The sequence below is a fragment of the Aulonocara stuartgranti genome, assembly GCF_965226115.1.
Source record: "Aulonocara stuartgranti genome assembly, chromosome: 11".
Taxonomy (NCBI): Eukaryota; Metazoa; Chordata; class Actinopteri; order Cichliformes; family Cichlidae; genus Aulonocara; species Aulonocara stuartgranti.
The window spans coordinates 10,248,637-10,266,545 of NC_138947.1; the positions used below are offsets into that span (position 1 = coordinate 10,248,637).

General features: G+C 39.2%; 1 protein-coding gene across 1 annotated transcript; it reads right to left on the bottom strand.

Annotated features, from left to right (window-relative positions):
- Positions 1–2: 2 nt before the first annotated feature.
- tax1bp1b (Tax1 (human T-cell leukemia virus type I) binding protein 1b) lies at positions 3–17,574 on the bottom strand. The gene is made up of 18 exons (XM_082552206.1): positions 17,464–17,574; positions 12,253–12,448; positions 8,771–8,873; positions 8,159–8,349; positions 7,828–7,986; positions 6,908–7,056; positions 6,684–6,774; positions 6,023–6,208; positions 5,577–5,828; positions 4,757–4,927; positions 4,136–4,208; positions 3,788–3,906; positions 3,379–3,504; positions 2,740–2,826; positions 1,733–1,931; positions 1,489–1,640; positions 1,303–1,388; positions 3–1,061 (listed from the first exon to the last, which is right to left on the bottom strand). The coding sequence occupies exons 2-18, from the start codon at positions 12,427–12,429 to the stop codon at positions 863–865; spliced, it is 2,520 nt and encodes an 839-aa protein (XP_082408332.1). The 5' UTR covers positions 12,430–12,448; positions 17,464–17,574; the 3' UTR covers positions 3–862.
- Positions 17,575–17,909: the final 335 nt, after the last annotated feature.

Genomic DNA, 17,909 nt, shown 5'->3' on the forward strand with positions numbered 1-17,909 from the left:
AATTCAGTTTTAGACAGATTTTATTAATTCATTTTAGATACATGGAACTCACTAAACTAATGAAACATTTCTATGAATGAAATAAGTTATTACTGTAAAAGAAAAGAACAGGAAGGTCAACAGAAGCTCGGCATGCAGCGATTAGCTGATGATATGAAAGTTCTTAAAGATTCAGACACAATTAAATAATTCAAACCCAAAGAAAAGGAAACCTAAAAGTCGTACATAAATTATCAAGGCTGTCACAATATTGTTGGCTTTAATTGTTCTAAAATAGATGATCTGAGCATATACTGTATAATCATGTATGGATATAATCACTGAAGAGTTCTCCCTGACTGCATATAGTGCACCAAGGTTGCTGTCTGTAAAGACTGACTAAATGACGTGTACAGTGTAAGGGGGCAGATTTGGCTGCATGTTTGAAATGTAAGTTTGGTAAACACTTATCTCTTTCCCTGATTCATTACATCGTGTGGACTAAAAGATCTGTCCATTTAAAGTCCGTATATATGCGTACAACAGTCTTATCCCCCAAAAGTATCCTTAAAATCCAAATTAAATGAAACCTTCCACCTTAAAAGAAAGAAAATGGTGTGAAAACAAATTTGGTAGCCCTGCCATGTCACTGAATCATTTTCATTTTTAAATGTTAAATCAGCTCCAAGTATTTCTCTAAGGTGAAGTAAAAAAAAAAAAAAAAGAAAAAAAGCAAAATTCAGTATGGTCCTAAAGAGAGGATCTTCACACCATTACATGCAAAAAAAAAAAAAAAAAAAAAAGAAGAGGGAAAAAAAAAAGAAAAGTGTTGTGAGTGGTTGACAGGAAGTAAGCAGACTGGATGTGCTGATTTTCTGTTTATCTAGTCGAAGTTTAGCGGGTGGCTGTCGAAGTGAGTAAGCACGTGATTCTCAAACACTTTCTGGTCGCAGTCCAGCGGGAACTGCTCGCTGCACATGGGGCAGATTTTCCAGTGGCTCTCCACGTGCTCCTCAAACTTACTCTGGTCATAGTTGGGTGGGAAGATGACCTCACAGAGGGGACATCGTTTCATGTCCATGCTGCGCGTGGGAAGTGGATGGCAGAAGAGAAAGAGGGGAGAGAAAGCTCACGTTAATAAGCAGTCAAGCAAAGACGTGGGCAAAACAGGAGCACGGCTAATAAAGAGCATCCGTCTGATGCAACGTGGGTGGCCTGCGCTTCATCTAATGGGGTGGGGGGGGGTGCTGCAGACGTTTTTACACACGTCAATACACAAGTTTAACACACTTGGAGAGTTTGGTTATTATCAAGGTGTGTTACCTGGGATCAAAGCAGAAGGCATTTTGTCCATCATTCACAAATGTGCTGTGAGTTTCAGTTACTGTGGGCTGTTCGCTGGTATTACCCTGAGAGAGCAGGGGAGACGCAAAATGGCATTAAAATAATCAAACGCACATGATACAAATTAGAAGTACTGCATACTGCACATGGGAGAGAGAATATTACATTATTGTTTTGCTTTTCCTCTGACTCCTCATGGCCTTCTGGCCGGCTGTGGTTGCGGGTAGGCTGGATACACACCACATTGCTGTCCCAGGATGGCGGGCCTACAGGGGGCAGCCTAAGTGGCTGGTCATCTGAGAACTCATCCGCATCATCTGCAGGAGGATTTTCAGAGACACGGCTACTGTAAATAAAAAGTCACTCATCTCTGCAATGTTTAGTGAAGACTTCTGAAAAGAAAACAAACCTTTTGAGTCCGAGATGGAGTAAGGGTTCCCAAAATGCAGCTTGCTGGGGCTCTGAGAAACCAACAGAGGGGTAGGGGTATCCTGTGCATACGGGACAGGGTACTGCAGGAATAAAGGCACACTGGACTGGAGGTTCTCCAGACTGGTTTTCTCACTGGTCCCCTGATCTCCCTTCCTGCTGCTGCCCTTCTGGAGCTCCTGACGCAAAAGGGGAATTGAAACAATTTCTTCACAACAGCAAAAACCACTGACAAAATTCAGTCCCATCATGTGCATATAGTGAGGACACTTTGTTTTAACATGTCTTTAAGATATAATCTTAATTTCCAGAAAAAAACCTGATTACATTCACAGCCCAGTACAACCACACACTAACCTGCTGCTGACCATGGAGCAGCTCCACTGGAGCCTAACGCACTGCTTTTTCACTTGTTCCACTCAGATTCTATCCTGCTGGTCTCGTCATGAAACCCGCAGCCTTCCAGACAGAGAAGCTGCTTTTCTAACCTTTAGGGCATCGCGGCCACATATCTGATTCTATCTCAGTGTGGCTCTCCAGCTAAAAAGGCAAAGCCGCACCATCCCAACACAGAGCTGTGACTTTTTTTGGGGGGGAGGGGGCTTTTTGTTGTGCTCACAAAAGCAGTTTAATTAACACCTTCATTAAAAAGAATTTTCTCACTTTCAAAGGGAACAGGATTCTGTGTTTTTATGTCAGTAAGAGACGCCAAGTTAATTTACAGTCTAAACCTCAAATTGGGTCATTCTCCTCCTCTTAATTTTAGCAGCATTACCTCAAAGCAACATTTTAGGTCAGTGAGGACCTTGCTGTGGCCTAAAGTAATGGAATGGAAAATAAGAAGTCATTTACTCTGCATCTACAATTAGAGGCATATTAAACACAGACCAGATTGGGAGAGGGGAAAATGGCAGGGGAATGGCACATTTCAGGCAATTTTTAAAATGGAAGGAGTCTATAAAAGAGAAAATGAAAGCTGTCACTAACCCCCTCCAGTTTTTCCTTCTCCTTCATAACAACCACAAGTGTGTCCTTAAGCTCCTTTAGCTCCCGTCCCTTCTCAGCTACCTGGCTCTGTAGAAAGTAAAGGGCACAAAAGCAGAAGAATGAAGAAACACTTTATATACTTAAACTCTTGATGTGCTGCTGATTAAAAAATGTGTAAGTGAAATACAGTCAGACCATAGTGCGTGACGTTAATTGATCACAGCCATAAAAGGCTTCTCTTTGCTGAGGACTGATTTATGCACAATCCTGCTCAGAGCAAAACAACCTGCTTGAATCCCTGTGAGACACTAAGCAAATATCCGCCTGACCTGAGCCAAGCACAGCATTAGCCAAGCAACCAGAGATGAGTCCTGTGAGCCAAGACTTGCTTGTCTCCAGAGCCTGACATAAACAGCAGTAAAATGTCGTCTTACAGATCGTTCCGCTCATAAACAACACTGTCAGAGAAACTGTGTTCAAGGGGAGAGATAGCATCAAAGGCTAGATCCTTGAGCTATACCAGCCATACACAGCGGTAAAAACACAGAAGAGTCCAAATCAGGTCTGCTTTGAAGGAGAGCATCACTGGCAGCTGACAGCTTGGGCTGTGCTAAGTGTCTGCACTCTGCCTACACTAACCTTATAACGATCTTCCTCTGCTGCCAGCTGCAGCTTCAGGTTCTCGTTGGTCTTCAGTTGCTCTTTAAATTTCACTTCCATCTTGGCCAGCTCATCAGCAAACATGCAGCTACGCTCCTTCTCCTCCTAAAGGGCAACACATGATTCAGTTTTCATCACACCACAATATACACAGAGGAGAAAAATAAATGACAAAAAACACTGCTCACAAGGTATCAGAGGTGCAGGACCTATAAACAGTCAAAGTAAATAAAAGATTGGTCTGCACCAGCTGAGATTTTTCCACGTACTTCAGCGTGCAATGTTTCTTTTATTCATACCATTGAACTACAAAAGTCTCTCACACGTTTGAACATCTTATTTTGGGACAAAATACAGCAACAAAATAAACAAAAAAAATGTTTCTTACCATCAGCATCTGCTTGCATTTTCTGTATTTGTCGTTCCTGTCCGACGCCTCTCTGCTGATGCCTTTGAGCTTCTCCTGGATGATGGCTTCCAACATTGGATCAGCAGAACCTGGACTTCCTATAGAGTTATGTTTTTATTAGTTTATTATTCTTCAACAAAAAAAAAAAAAAAACCCTCTGCAAAATAAAAAATTTACATACGTATCACCAAACTGCTAAGGAACATAATTTAGAGAAACCAAGAGTTCAAAATAAAGCTAATGAGAAATAGAAGATAACTGTCTAAGGAACTACACAACTCCTGTTTTCTAAAGATAATTTTTCACTTCATAATTTGACTTGGGTACCTGGCACAGAAGTGTCTGGACTCCCCGATGGAAGAACTGCCATCATTTCTTGGGCAGAGCTTCTCTTCAGCTCCTAAAGACGAGAAAAATGTAGTGAAGACATAATAACAACAACAAATGCAGAAAAAAACCCAATTCACGAACATATTTACAATGTATTTTACAATGACATTTATAGATGAAAATACATCTTATCTGTATAAAATATTGTGTTGTGTGTTTATATATATATATATGAATGAATGAAAGGATTAACACAGGCTTGAGCTACTTTTACTTATAAGAATTTGTAAAAATCCAAAATAACAAAAGATAAAAACTGGGAACAATTATACCAAGATTGAATTTTCCAGTTTCCATTTTTGATGTATCTACAGTGAAATTAAAATAAACTTTCTTTTATACAGTCAGACTGAATGATAATGAAAATGAATTTGTCTGATGTGTTAATTTTCATTTTCAGCTTGCACTTCTTTCCAGTCAAGACTGGCAAAATGACTGAAGGCATTAACTAGTACAAGTGAGGCAGGCGTAGTGTTACAAAGATACAAATGGAAATTCTGTTCTTTCACTTGTTGGGACATGAATACAGTATGTTGGCTGGTATCCGTGGGGACCTACCCCTTGCTGTTCAGAGAGTTTCAGCACTTGTTTTTGCAGTCGCTGACATTCCTTATATTTTTCCTTGTAGTGTTCTGCAGCCATGTGCAGCCGCAACTTTAGATCCTCCACCTCTCTCTGGAGCTCTGCTACAACAGCTGGGTCTGCAGCAGCTTCGTCCTCTGCTTTGGCCTGTTGATGTAAAACATTACAGCAGAACAGATCAGAACTCCGGCCAACTGCAAGGTCCACTGTGACAGTGCAGCGATATAACTTCCTGTGAGTCATTAACTATAATCACTATCACTGTTTATATTGAAGTGATTCTTTAGCATGAGACTGGTGGTCAATAAAAACAGCAAGTATGAGAAGAATTACAACATCTTTCAAATGCAGAAGCAGTTTAAAAAAACCCAAAACAAAACAAACAAAAAAAACTGTGTGGGAGAAACGTTTTCTGTTTCCATTATTTTCATATCGTTAACTTTCTCACACAGTGCTCAACCAAACAGCATACCTATACACAACTGGACAATTATATACGATATGATTTATTATCTTTTATTTCTTTATGGTGACAAAATATTAAACGCTATTGTGATCTAAATATATGACACAAAGTCTTCACCCTCTTACATCAACTTTTGATGAAAGTTGATGTATAATTTTGAAAAATGTTGAACTTTTGCATATTTATTATTTAATGTGTTATTTTAGATGTTACCAGACATTAATCCTTGTTCTTGATCTGCCTGTTTACCATGATATTAAATACGCTTAACTTCAAATGAAGCTCTTTTAAACACGAAAGGCTGTCTGGCTATTTGAGTTTCACTCTTACTGCTTCCTGCGTGGCCTCTGCCTTCATCTGCTCCACCAGGCATTCCAGGCGGACGCACTGGGCCTGAGTTTCAGCCTTGGCTTGGCGGAGGTTGTCAGCCTCAAGTTTAATGCGGTACAGTTCAGACATTGTACGATCGCGTGCACTGGAGGCGTCTCTCAGCTCGGCAGCCAGCAAAGAGGACTGCTGCTGGTTAGCCTGGAGCTGTTCTTCCTTCTGCCGCAGCTGCTCCTTCAGGGCTTTCACATCTCCCTGCAAGAAGTAAACACGTTTAAGGCGACTGACTCTCATTTCTCTTTAAAGATCAGTTATTACATCTCAGTTCTCCTCTTCCTATTCTTTCTACTGGAAATCTTTAAATTTCATATGATATAATAATGAATTATATTAAATACGGTTTATTATCTACTTCTGACCTCAAAACAAAAATCTTTTTTTTTTCTTACCAAGGTGGAAACTTTGGCCAGGATCTCTTTGTACTGTTTGTCCTTCTCAGTGAGGCAAGCCTGGAGGCGCCCCACCTCCTCTTTAAACTGGGCAATGGCGTTTTCCTTGTTTACGTCCACAGACTTCAACATCTGCAGCTCCGCACTCAACTTAGTGTTCTCCAGCTCCCGGTTTTTCAGGTGAATCTGGCGCGCGCGCACACACACACGCACACGCACACACACACACACACACACACACACGAGAAGTTATAAAACACAAACAGAGTGGGGTTTTTTACCTCATTTATACAACACCGATCACAATCAAAGACCATATTAAAATAAATGTTGCATGACCTCAATTACAAAACAGTGATTGAGATAGGCCCATAAAGTCGTCCTTTTGAAACAGACGCAGTGTGATGGTGCAAGTTAAATTAGGTAGAGGTTTTCTGTGGGAGCACAACAGTATGTGGCACTCCCAGTTCCTGTGCAGTACATACCACAACAAAGACACAGAAACACCAATTGCGCCAGAAAACGGAACAAGGCATGTACCGTTTACAATAAAATACCGTGCAATCGTGTGCCTAAAAAACAAAACATTGAATCTTTATTTAAAGATCATATTGGTAAGTTTGAGGATTTAGTATTGATATCAACAAAAATAGAGCATTACCTTGTAGAGTTCCTTCTCATCTTTTTCATTCTTAAGATGAGATTCAAGAACCTCCTTCTCTGCTGTAAGTTTCTTAAGTCTGTCCTTAAGACTGGAGAAACAGAAACAAAAACAATATATAACTAAATAGTGCATATGTTCGCATTAATAACTCTCTGTACATCTAAACAAACAAATCTAGAAAATCTAGTGAATCTGCCACAATCCTTTTACTGAGAATTCACCTGTCTAGCTCTGTTTCCTTTTGAATGCTTTTCTGTGTCACTCCAATCAGATCTTCCTCCAACTGTATGATTCTGGCTGTGGCCTCATCCAGTCTCCTCTTTACCTCCTCTTTCTCTTCCAGCAGGGCCTGGGAAGAATGCTGCACTTCCTGTGAGACATAAGACAGAAGTAAAGTTCAGCTGAAATAAAAAGAAAGCCTCATAATTCATAAAAAAAATACAACACTTCTTGCAGTACCTAACTTCCTAACATACAACTTTCCATCTCTGACTCAAAGCTTGAGGAAAAATGTGTGCAAAACATTAAAATTTTATTGTCTTTGAAATACAAGTCTAATTCAAAATGAACGTGATGGCTTGATAGAGAGTTTTAAATGTTCAAGAAAAAATGAAATGAATATTTTACAATTTGTTTATAGGCAGAATTTTGGAATCTTTATATTCACACACCATAAAAAAATCATATAAAAGTCTAGTCATAAAATTAACAGCCACAAAATCTGTAATCATGTTTTCATCTGAAAGCCGTTTTAAAACCAGCAGATTTATGGCAGAAAATGGCAAAGTGAATTATGACTGACAATGCTTTTAAGACCTAATGTTATACTATAAAAAGCAGAATTACAACTTTGATAATACAGACATCCATATCCATCAGTGTGTGATTTATTTTTTCAGTACATCATGTGTTTGGATACATCTGCATGTTAGGACCCCTTCACTAGGGGGTGCTAAGAGACTGCTGGGCCAAATGTAAAAAGGTCCATGCAAGAGCCAGTGCATTAATACTATAAATCACTGATTTCCACATGTGCTGCTTATTTTAATGACTATTAAAATATATAGCATGGCCTGAAAAAGGCATTTTGTGTTATTTACAAGTTTTAAAACTGCTACAAATACTGCATTTCTCAGCTTACTTGGTTCTCTCTTCTCAGCTGAGCACAGTTCTCCTTCTCTTGCTCACACGCCTTCTGCAGGCTCTCTTTCTCAGCCTCCAGTTCCTCCTTTTCCTGCTGCAGGAGGGCCATGTTTTTAAGCAACTCATCTTTCTCCCGTTGCACTTCTTCCACCTTTTGCTGCCAAGAAAAAACAAAAACACTTTTCAGTATTTTTAAAAGCTTAATTTACTGGTAACATACGACTGAAATCATAATTTTCAACTGTGCACGCTAGAAATTGATATTGAAGCAAAATAAAACCCAATGAAAATCGATGCGTACTGAGCGCTGCTGCTCAGGCAAATTGTACCTCGAGAATGCCAGCTTTCGTGGTGACCACCAGGATGTCAGAGTTGCATTCATCTTCCACAGTCAGCAGCTCATCCTCTGTGGGGCTGCTGGCACGGAACTGAAATGGTGTGCTGGCCCCTCGGATCTCCCCTTTGTGGGTCACATAACAAAACTGGTAGAACTCGCCATCATCATTGGGAACATAGTACCCTGGGGGAAGTAAATCACTCAGTCAGTGAGCTCAATGTTAGACAACAGAGCAACACGAATCATATTCCTCCACAAGTCTAAACATATCTCAGTTATTAGCGAATCTTAACCTGAACACTTAACCCAAAGTTACAATAAACTGAGAGAAAAAAAAGGCACAAAAAGAGCACAAATACTACGTAAGTGTTAAGTCCTGGTCTGGCAAATCACTTTAATTGTGCCGGTTTATGAAGGGTGGTAATATAGACAAAAACAGAACATTAACTCAAATGTCATTAACACCAGAATGGAGATGTCTGGGAAAAGTTTCTCCTCTATCCATCCTGTCCACAACTGCACACTTAACAATTCACTCACCAACCCACATGATATTCAGTTATTAAAAGGTGTCAAAGTTACTGAAAAGTATGTATGCTCTTACCCTGAAAGACCACTGTTCTGTTCACTGCAGTGCCTTCCACATAGTTCTCAGGGAGAGGCGACCACAAGAATGTGTAATAGTCCCTCGCTGTGCTCCAACCAACCTGTGAGACATTGTGGGGAATTCATTCAACAAGACACCCTCACCACATCAGTGCAGCAAAATAGCAATGGATGGATTAACAGGGGAACTTTCCCAAATCCGCACGCTGTCACTTCCAAAATATCTCAAACTAGTTTATTGCAGTAATCACAGGGCTTTAAATCTATCTTCGGATGATAGTGTAAGGACATGCCTACTGTAATATTTTTTCATTTACAAAAGTTATCATCTGGAAACCACTCCTGCTAACCATGTGCATGTGGTCTGGCCCTTATCATGAAAAAGCCTAGCTGTGGAAATGTAGCTACAACTCACTTCAAACAGGAAAGTGGAAATAGGTGAAAATTTTATACATAGGCAACTTGAAAATGAAAACCAAAATTTAATTATACGTATTTTATGTGTTGTTAACTGATGACTGATGAGGGGGAAGTGCAGAAAATACATCCATAACTTCAGACTGGTGCCATAAAACTGTCAAACTAAATCAGTGTCACATTGAGCTTGCTGGTTTTTGGTGTGCACTCCCAGGCGCAAGCATGCATCTACAACAAGCCCAGTTAAACCCCATTACACCATTACACCTAAGTTGGTTAAGTTGTGGTGTGACTTTCAAAACTCTGCTCTTAAAAAAAGGCAACGAAAAGAAAAATCATACAAGCAAATTGCACTGCAGATACACTGTGTTTCTAGAAAGCTGCATGTAGGAAGCCTTTTTGCAACGTCTGGGCAGTTTATTTTCTCACCTGTGTGCAAACAGCCTGCAGCCACAATACTGTGAGTGTTCATCAGAGCCAGAGATAGAAGGCCCTGGTGCTCCAAAACCCCCAGTGCAGTTCCAGCCTCCAGCAGTAAAAAACAGGAAGCAATTAAAACATGCACCTAGTTAGTGAGTGTCATTACTGAAGGCTAGCCCTCACCAGTCCACTCATTAGAGCTGCAGAGGTGGTGGTGGTGGGTGAAACCTCTGTAGGGAAATTACAACAGAGGACTTTGCAATGTTGTAAATTCCTGTTTTTCCTCATAGATATTAGACAAAAGGCAGAGAAAGTGTAAGGCTACCATAACAACACCAAAACACTGGTTTCAGATCAGTGACTAAGACAAAAACACAGATAACACTGTAAGAGTAAACTTTCCAAAACCTAAAAGAAGTCTGAACGTCTACCTATGCAACATGCTCTTCAGCTTTAACACGATTTTTCATCAGCACTTCAGCAAGAATGCTGACAGAAGTGAGTGACAGTATTCCCCCAGGAAGTACTGTAACATCTATCTGCCAATTAGCCTATATAAATTCAAGAGTTATTCATGAATCACACAGACAGGTTGTGGTCAGACAGGTTAATTATAACGTTGGGTTAGCTTTCTCCTGGGCCAATGCTGACAACCTGCCTCAACATTCCTTCATAAAGCCGAAAACAGCTAGCACCAGCTCCATACTTGCAGTTATGGAACAACAACATCAAACCGACAGGGACCCATACTAAAACAAACATTTCCTTAATCCATTTACCATCAAGACCTTAATTACTTTATCTAATTATTAATATGATTAGTATTAATTTGACCAAACTAGTTTGAAGGTTGCTGTGCTTTTCTATTTCCTCTTAATAAATCATAAGCCTTGTATAATATATAAATATAATACTTGTATAACTATGCATGTGACGAATAAAAAAATCTTGAATCCTGAATCTTAAATAAGCCAGGTTACCGAGTTATTTAGTGGGAACATTGAAAGGAAGAACGAGCCTGTGCCAAAAGCAGCTATAACTACTCTTTGGAGCTCACGCGAATGTGTGTAAAGCTCTATCATTTGCCTGGATAGGTAAATGATAGAGCTTTGGCACCAAGCATTACGTCTGTCAACAGTGTCAATGATTTATACAATTTAAAATCCTGCACTCAGCCTTTTCTGCTGACGCTCTATTGTTTGGAAGCTCAAGAAATTTGTAGTTTTAAGATTTATGCTGCCAGTTGGTGCCTACCTTCAGGCTAAACACAATGTGATGAGGTATCACAATGCAGTACCCAATTTGGTATGTAAACAGCCTCCAGATAATACACGATCCAACTTCAATATGAAGGCATGACCTAATTTATCAGTGAGGTTAGGGAAAGTGTCTCTGCATATACCCACAATAATATCACATGTAAAGCAAAGTGCACACATCAATAGTTGACATAACAAGGACAGTAAACTTAGGAGCTTGAATCAATATTGCAAAGAAATTAACAATTGAACCTATTTCTTGGGCTGTATTACTTGAACTATAGCATGACATTAGAATGAGTGCATGCTGCAAATAACATATATATATATATATATATATATATATATAAAAAACTGAAGTTTTCATCTTCAGTCATCTTTTCCTTTCCACTAAAGTAACACACGTTTTGCAGTCTCAATGCGAGTAAACGATCTGTGAGTTTATGAGTCACAGACAGTCTAGTTGAATCCTATATAACAATCCTGCAATTACCTATTAATGAGTGACACTGTAGTAAGCATTACAATATTGTTACATTATAACCTGTCCAAATTGTAAAAGAAAGGTAACATACTTTTTAACTACAAGATAAGCAGTTATATTTGCAAATTATTTCAAGAGAATTTGGGGGTTTTAATACTTCTATTAGGAAAGGAAGCCACTGTTAACACATGTTTTAAAACTTTACATGCAACTGTGTGCGCCTGTGGCACTGTTAAAGTATAATTTATCAGTTCTGTCTCTTCGTATATGCTTCAGCTATAACATCTGAGGAAATACACTGTTACAACTAATTTGGCTGTGGATTTAGCTTTAACTCATTATTTAGCCATTGTTTAATTCAGAAGACAACTAACAAAATCAGCACAAGCAGATTGAGAGAGAAAGAGCCATAAGGCTGGGTTCGTTAATGTGATGTATTTAATCTTAGCTTCCATCTCAACTTCAGTAGATAAAAAGCATGCTGGTCTTAATAATAAGCCTAAAGTCACGATTCAATGCAGATGAGGCTAATGTAAAGCTACTGGGTTGGATTTAATGCACTTCTATAACAAGGCCCATATGGGACACCCAAGCACATGGTGGAGGTTAAAATGCTCCACTTCCTCTGTCAAGTTTCAAGTGGATAAACTTGAAATCTCTCTTTTATTCCATAGATAAAATAGTTTATACAACAGACAGTCTAGATGTAAACTGCAGGCTGTTCATAATACAAATTAAATTATCAGACAGTATTTTTACTTTCCATTATATCACACATAAAGTGCTCTGGTGGTCTAGTTATGAAAATACACATTGGACTACTTCTGTTAGTACCATCATGGATTCATAGTCCTCATTGATCATAATTATATATCGTGCTTTATTATTCCGCTCATTCACCTTGAAAATGCCAACCCAGTCCTTTGGATGCGGTTTGATGAACTGTGTCAGGGTATAGTGACACTCCAACGCAGCATGGGGCAGGTAGCTCTTCCCCACATTCTGGAAGATGACGTGGGCAAAATTTGACGTGTCCATGTTGTTGCTTAACAATGTCCTATCCAGGAGCAGTGCCATAAAATCCACTCAGCAGTGGCTACAAAGGAAGACAAAAGCAATCAAATATATATGAAATGCCCACAGAAACAAGTACAACAAATGACTGGAGTAGTGAAAAGACAAACTAGTCAACTTCAATGAAGGTTTAATCATTCGATTCCTAAATTTTGGCCATAGAATGTAATTTATGATAAATAGACTGTTTTTTTTTATATAGCGCTTTTCCACTCTACTTGAGCATACTGTCTAATATTCACACACATTCACACTCCATTAAACATATTAGGAATAACCCGGGGTTTTGTCCAAATACTTGCAGACTACAGCAGTCAGACATCGACCAACTAAACCCCTGATTAGTAGATGACCTGTTCTACCTCCTCAGACACTACTACCCCTAAATATTTATTCAATGAACTGTTTAGTTTACATTAATATAAAAAGTATTCCAACGTAAATGGTGGTTTTTAACCAGTTTAGCTTTCAGGCAAGCTAGAGTTAGTTTGACACAGCAAATACAATCCTTATTATCTGCAGACATTTCTCAATGAGCCCTTAAGATATGTTAGCAAGTGGATGGACAAATCTATCTTGAACTTCAAGTCCCATTTCATTTTGGTAAGCGGTATGGATTCCTATTTTCAAACCTCCATGAAATCAAAGCATTGGGAAGTCCTTGTGAAAGTGTTAAGTCAAAAAAAAAGAATAACTTCAACACTGTCATTAAGAATTTGATTTAAATGGCTGGCAAGCTTGTAATTTGCCAGCAGTAAACTCAGCCACGGTTCATGACAACCAAATTTTATTCAAGTCGTGACATTTTAGTTCCAGAACATGTCAGGAAAAAAATTAAAAAGAATTACAACAGGAAACCACTAGGGGTGCAATGATACTCGTATCGATATTGAACCGTTCATACAGTGCTTTTGGTTCGGTACGCATATGTATCAAACAATACAAAATTTTTAATTTATTTTATCAACTTTTCTTCTGACGATGCTGTCTGTGTTGAGCGCTCAGTGGATCTGCGCTCGACAGTGCAGCCTAGGCGGAGTAGTCGAATGCAGATTCACTGAGCGCAGGGCAAGCTAGCGAGACAGAAGTTAAGCTCTCCTTACAACATGGCAAATTGAACCCCCCACTAGAGCTGGGCGATATAAGATTTTTTCATATCACGATATGTTTTTTTCATTTCAGGCGATAACGATATCTATCAGTGTAAAGTAATCAGTGTAAAGTGTAAAGTGTGCGTGTTAGTCCCCATAGGGAAATAGTTCCTCTGCATTTAACCCATTCACCCAGTGAAGCAGTGGGCAGCCACCAGTGCAACGCCCGGGGAGCAGTGTGTAGGGACGGTACCTTGCTCAGGGGTACCTCAGGGTAGCCGTTCAGTGGAGTTGAACCCCCGACCTTCCGATCATGGGGCCACCACTCTACCTACTGAGCTATCCCTGCCCCCAACTATCACGATATAAGCCAAATAACTATATTTGTAAGATTTAAATGTGCCGTTGCTCACAAGTAAAATGTGAAATAATCAGCAGCTTGTTTTGATTTAAATATTTATTTCCCATAATAAGTTCAACAGGGTAGATGTACTTAAGGAACATGAGACTTTTTCAGATAAATAAAGGCAAATATTGCAAACTACACAAAAAGGCAGCCGCTAAAGCGATTAAGTTTCAAAATAGAACAAACAAAACAGACTAAATTGTCAATTCCCCTTAGAAACAAAATATTAATTCTAAAAATAAATCTTAGTTTGTTTTACAGAAGAACAGACAAAACTGACTAACTTTTGTCAATATCAAATAAACTGAGAACTAAAAGGAAATTCTCAATCTCTCCTTGTTGTATAGCTTAGCTTTTCAAACAGTTTTAACAGTTACTTTAGTCTGACAAAAGCCGAATGACGAATTAGCGCTTCCAGTCAGAGACCGAGGCTACGTCCACACGTACACGGGTATTTTTGAAAACGGAGATTTTCCGTTTTCGTTTTAAAAAATAATCCCGTCCACACATAAAGGGAGAAATGAAGGAAAACGCTGCTGTGAACATGCCAAAGCAGCAGGTGGCGCTAGATTCCTAACCGTGCAGAAATGTTGGCCAATCAGAAGTCTAGAAGCCTCGGTGGGAAAAAGTAAACAAAGCTGGGGCATAGAAGCAGAACCGAGTCGTATGTGTGGAGGGACAGTAACTGTGTGTATATGTAAGCATTTAAACACTGCAGAGAGTAGAATTGACAGTAACAGTATTGTAGAAATTCATTTCACCGAAACAATAACGTGGCGCACAGTGTGACGTCAAAAAATGCGCACACCTTTGACGCTGCGTTTTCTCCGTTTTTCTAGTCCACACGTAAATGCAAAAACTGAGTTTTTAAAAATCTTCGTTTTCAGTGACCAAAAACGCCGTTTACGTGTGGACAAAAGGTGCAAACGCATAGAAAAATCTGCGTTTTCAAAAATACCCGGGTACGTGTGTAGCGCATGCACCAGTTTATTGTATTTCCAGACTTGCTTTCGGCACAATTTACAGTGCACGCTACTCTGTTTTTTGTCAGACTTGAAATAGCCGAAATACCTTCACACTACGGAACTTCTATGGCTCTTCCGTTCGACAATCTCTCCGGCATTGGAACCATCATCTGTTTTCTCTTCGGTAACCTTCGGTCACGCTCAGTTGATTTCTCTAGTCGGCACACTCATTTCCTCCATTACCCGGGCAGTACGGTGGCTGGCTGCTTTCCAAACAAATACACATGTGCGGCTTGGCACTTGTGCTGTACGTAACAAGTCACGTGACGTGACGCTGCGGCTGTGATTGGTTCGGCTCTGCGCTACTTAATTTGGATTGGCTGTTCTTTTTTTTTTTTTTAAGAGGACAAGAGCGGCGAGGTCTATCGCGATAGTTTAATTTTTCTATCGAGAAAAAGTTATATCGCGATACATATCGTTTTCGTTCTATCGCCCAGCTCTACCCCCCACCCTAATTCAGATCTGGCGTTTGGAACTATTTTGGTTTTCATGTGACGTATGACCCTGAAGGTAAGCGCGTAATGGACTAAAGTAAAACAGTATGTTGGATGTGCCACGCAATGCTCAATTACATTAGTGGGAACTAGTGTGTTACCGCAGTTAGCTCATTAATGTGTTGGCCGTCCAGCCCCACGCACAGGGCGATCCGCGGTAGCTCGTTAACAGAGATTTGCCGTGTTGTGGCTTTAACGTCATTTCAACGAGATTAACGCTGACAGCACTAGTGGGAACACAACGAATATGACTGCACATTTACTCCGACAGCATCCTAGTACAAAGACAAGTGGAAGCAGACAAAAACAACAAGCACGCATGCTACAAACTTTACCAGAGTCATTTAGACAGCCGTTAGCACACGATTCTCCTTATGGGGACCTGATATGTTTAATATGCTGCTGAGAGTATGCCCCAGAAGAAGCGTATAATATAGCTTTTATTTTGGAAAGAGCCATTTCTCTGTAATAAACTCTCTTTTCCAAAGATGAGTGATTCCTCAATCAGACATATTTATTTATTTTTATTACTTTGTTGTTTCAGCAACATTAAATTTAAAAACTGTACTTTTGAGTTAAAATATATATTTATAATTTTAATAAATGACAAATTAAAAAGGCATGAACATTTTTTTTGTATCGAAAAAATATCGAACCGTGACACCAAAGTATCGAACCGAACCGTGAATTTTGTGTATCGTTGCACCCCTAGAAACCAACCCATAACTATACACACGGTTTAGGGTCAGCTTTAAAGCCCTTGGAGTGTGTCCTGAGCTGATTATACATTTCAGTTGATCTCAGGATGTTAATCTCAAGAAAAAGCCCTGACACAGTAGAGTAAATATTGAAAGCTGAAACAAAGTTACTCTGATAACAAAGACAGGCATACAAAAGCCTATTAGAATATGATAGTATCCTTGAGATTTAGTTAAACATTTATTTTCTTGAAAGCAAAGCAAAGAAAGCTCTCCAAAGCTAGAAAACACATTACCCAGCAGTCTTTTAATTTGTACTTTGTATATACCTCTGATCACTTTACCTGCACGCGAAAGTAATTTTTCAAATTAATACAGTTTGTAATAAACGATCTAATACAAACAAACAAACAAAAACACTTGTTGGGTTTTTTTATTGCAAACAATCCGGGAGATCGGGTATTCTTCTTGTAAGTGTAAAGTAACAGGGAATCTACTTTATAAGCCTGGATGAAGCATGGCTCCGTTGTAATTTATACTTAGCCACATTTTAGATACTGAATACATTCTTTCAATTCATACGCGATCTACTCTTTTAATACGCGAGAGGTTACCACTGAATTTTAAATTGTGCCTCTTAATGACGATATATCCTAGCACGCGAGGTGACACAGTGCCAACTCATAAGAAAAACTAGAGAAAAACAAAGCTTATTGGCCTACTACCACCAAGTTAAACAACATAAAAAACCCGGCCACGTGAGTAAGAAGGGGGAGGGATTTTCCATTTGGGCCTTAGCCAAAATATTTTTCTTCGACGTAATTAGGCCTTTGACTCAAAACATTTCCCCAGTCGATGATCGGAAATTCAGCCAACACAGCCATAATCCACATCAATCGAAAAAGTTATCAACCCTAAGTATAACATCAAATTAAAAAAAAATCGCAAATGGAAATGGCTGAATCCGTGGCGAGGCCTAACTTGAAAACATTGACCACATCTGGCTAAGTTAGCTATACAGCTAACTGGCTAATGCTAGCAACATACTTCTTAGGAGACTAATAACCACAAAACAATGGAACTAAACTAAAAAAAACGCTAACCACTCGGTAGAATATCCATTTTAACTCTCTTAATACATGGCGTTAGATTAAACACGACAAAACAGCGGAGAGAGCAGTGCTATTGGGGACAAGGTTAAAGCTAACGTAAACAGCTCGCGACGATGTGTCGCGAGAAAACCTCTAAAAACAAACGCAGATCAGATTGAAATACCAAGAGTCGTATACTTCATCTAAATTATCAAATAAACCATGAACATACCTAGTTGTCATGTTGGGCAGCAGCTGAAATCCCAACGTATCACAGAAACAATTGTTGACGCAGTTCAGTGCTTTCCCCGTGCGCCCTTCCTGGAATAATAATATTACGTCATTTCCGTAAAGGGCCACTAAGAGGAGAAATTGTGACATTATAATTAATAACTTTGTTACAAAGAATACATCGATGATAACGTTGTAGCAATGTGTAGATTCACATGACACACCTTACTTTAGTGGGATTCGTTTATGTTTCTCCCAAGATCAAAACAAAGTATCAAACAAATGATTACTATGTATTTTAAAAACAGCACCAGCAATGTAGTTATATAATAAAATATTTAGGAGTAAAATGGCAATTTTTCTTCAACAAAAAAATACTAATATTAGTTATTTACTGGCATAATTATTTACAGGACCTGAATAATTCTTCCAACACCGTGGAGCTGT

Excerpts from the sequence above, each read along its gene's own strand:
- tax1bp1b (XM_082552206.1), bottom strand. The coding sequence starts at position 12,429 with ATGGCACTGCTCCTGGATAGGACATTGTTAAGCAACAACATGGACACG. Across the intron at positions 8,350-8,770 it reads CAGAACAGTGGTCTTTCAGG|GGTACTATGTTCCCAATGAT; the intron begins GTAAGAGCATAC and ends TACTTCCCCCAG. Across the intron at positions 3,505-3,787 it reads AATGCAAGCAGATGCTGATG|GAGGAGAAGGAGCGTAGCTG; the intron begins GTAAGAAACATT and ends GTTGCCCTTTAG.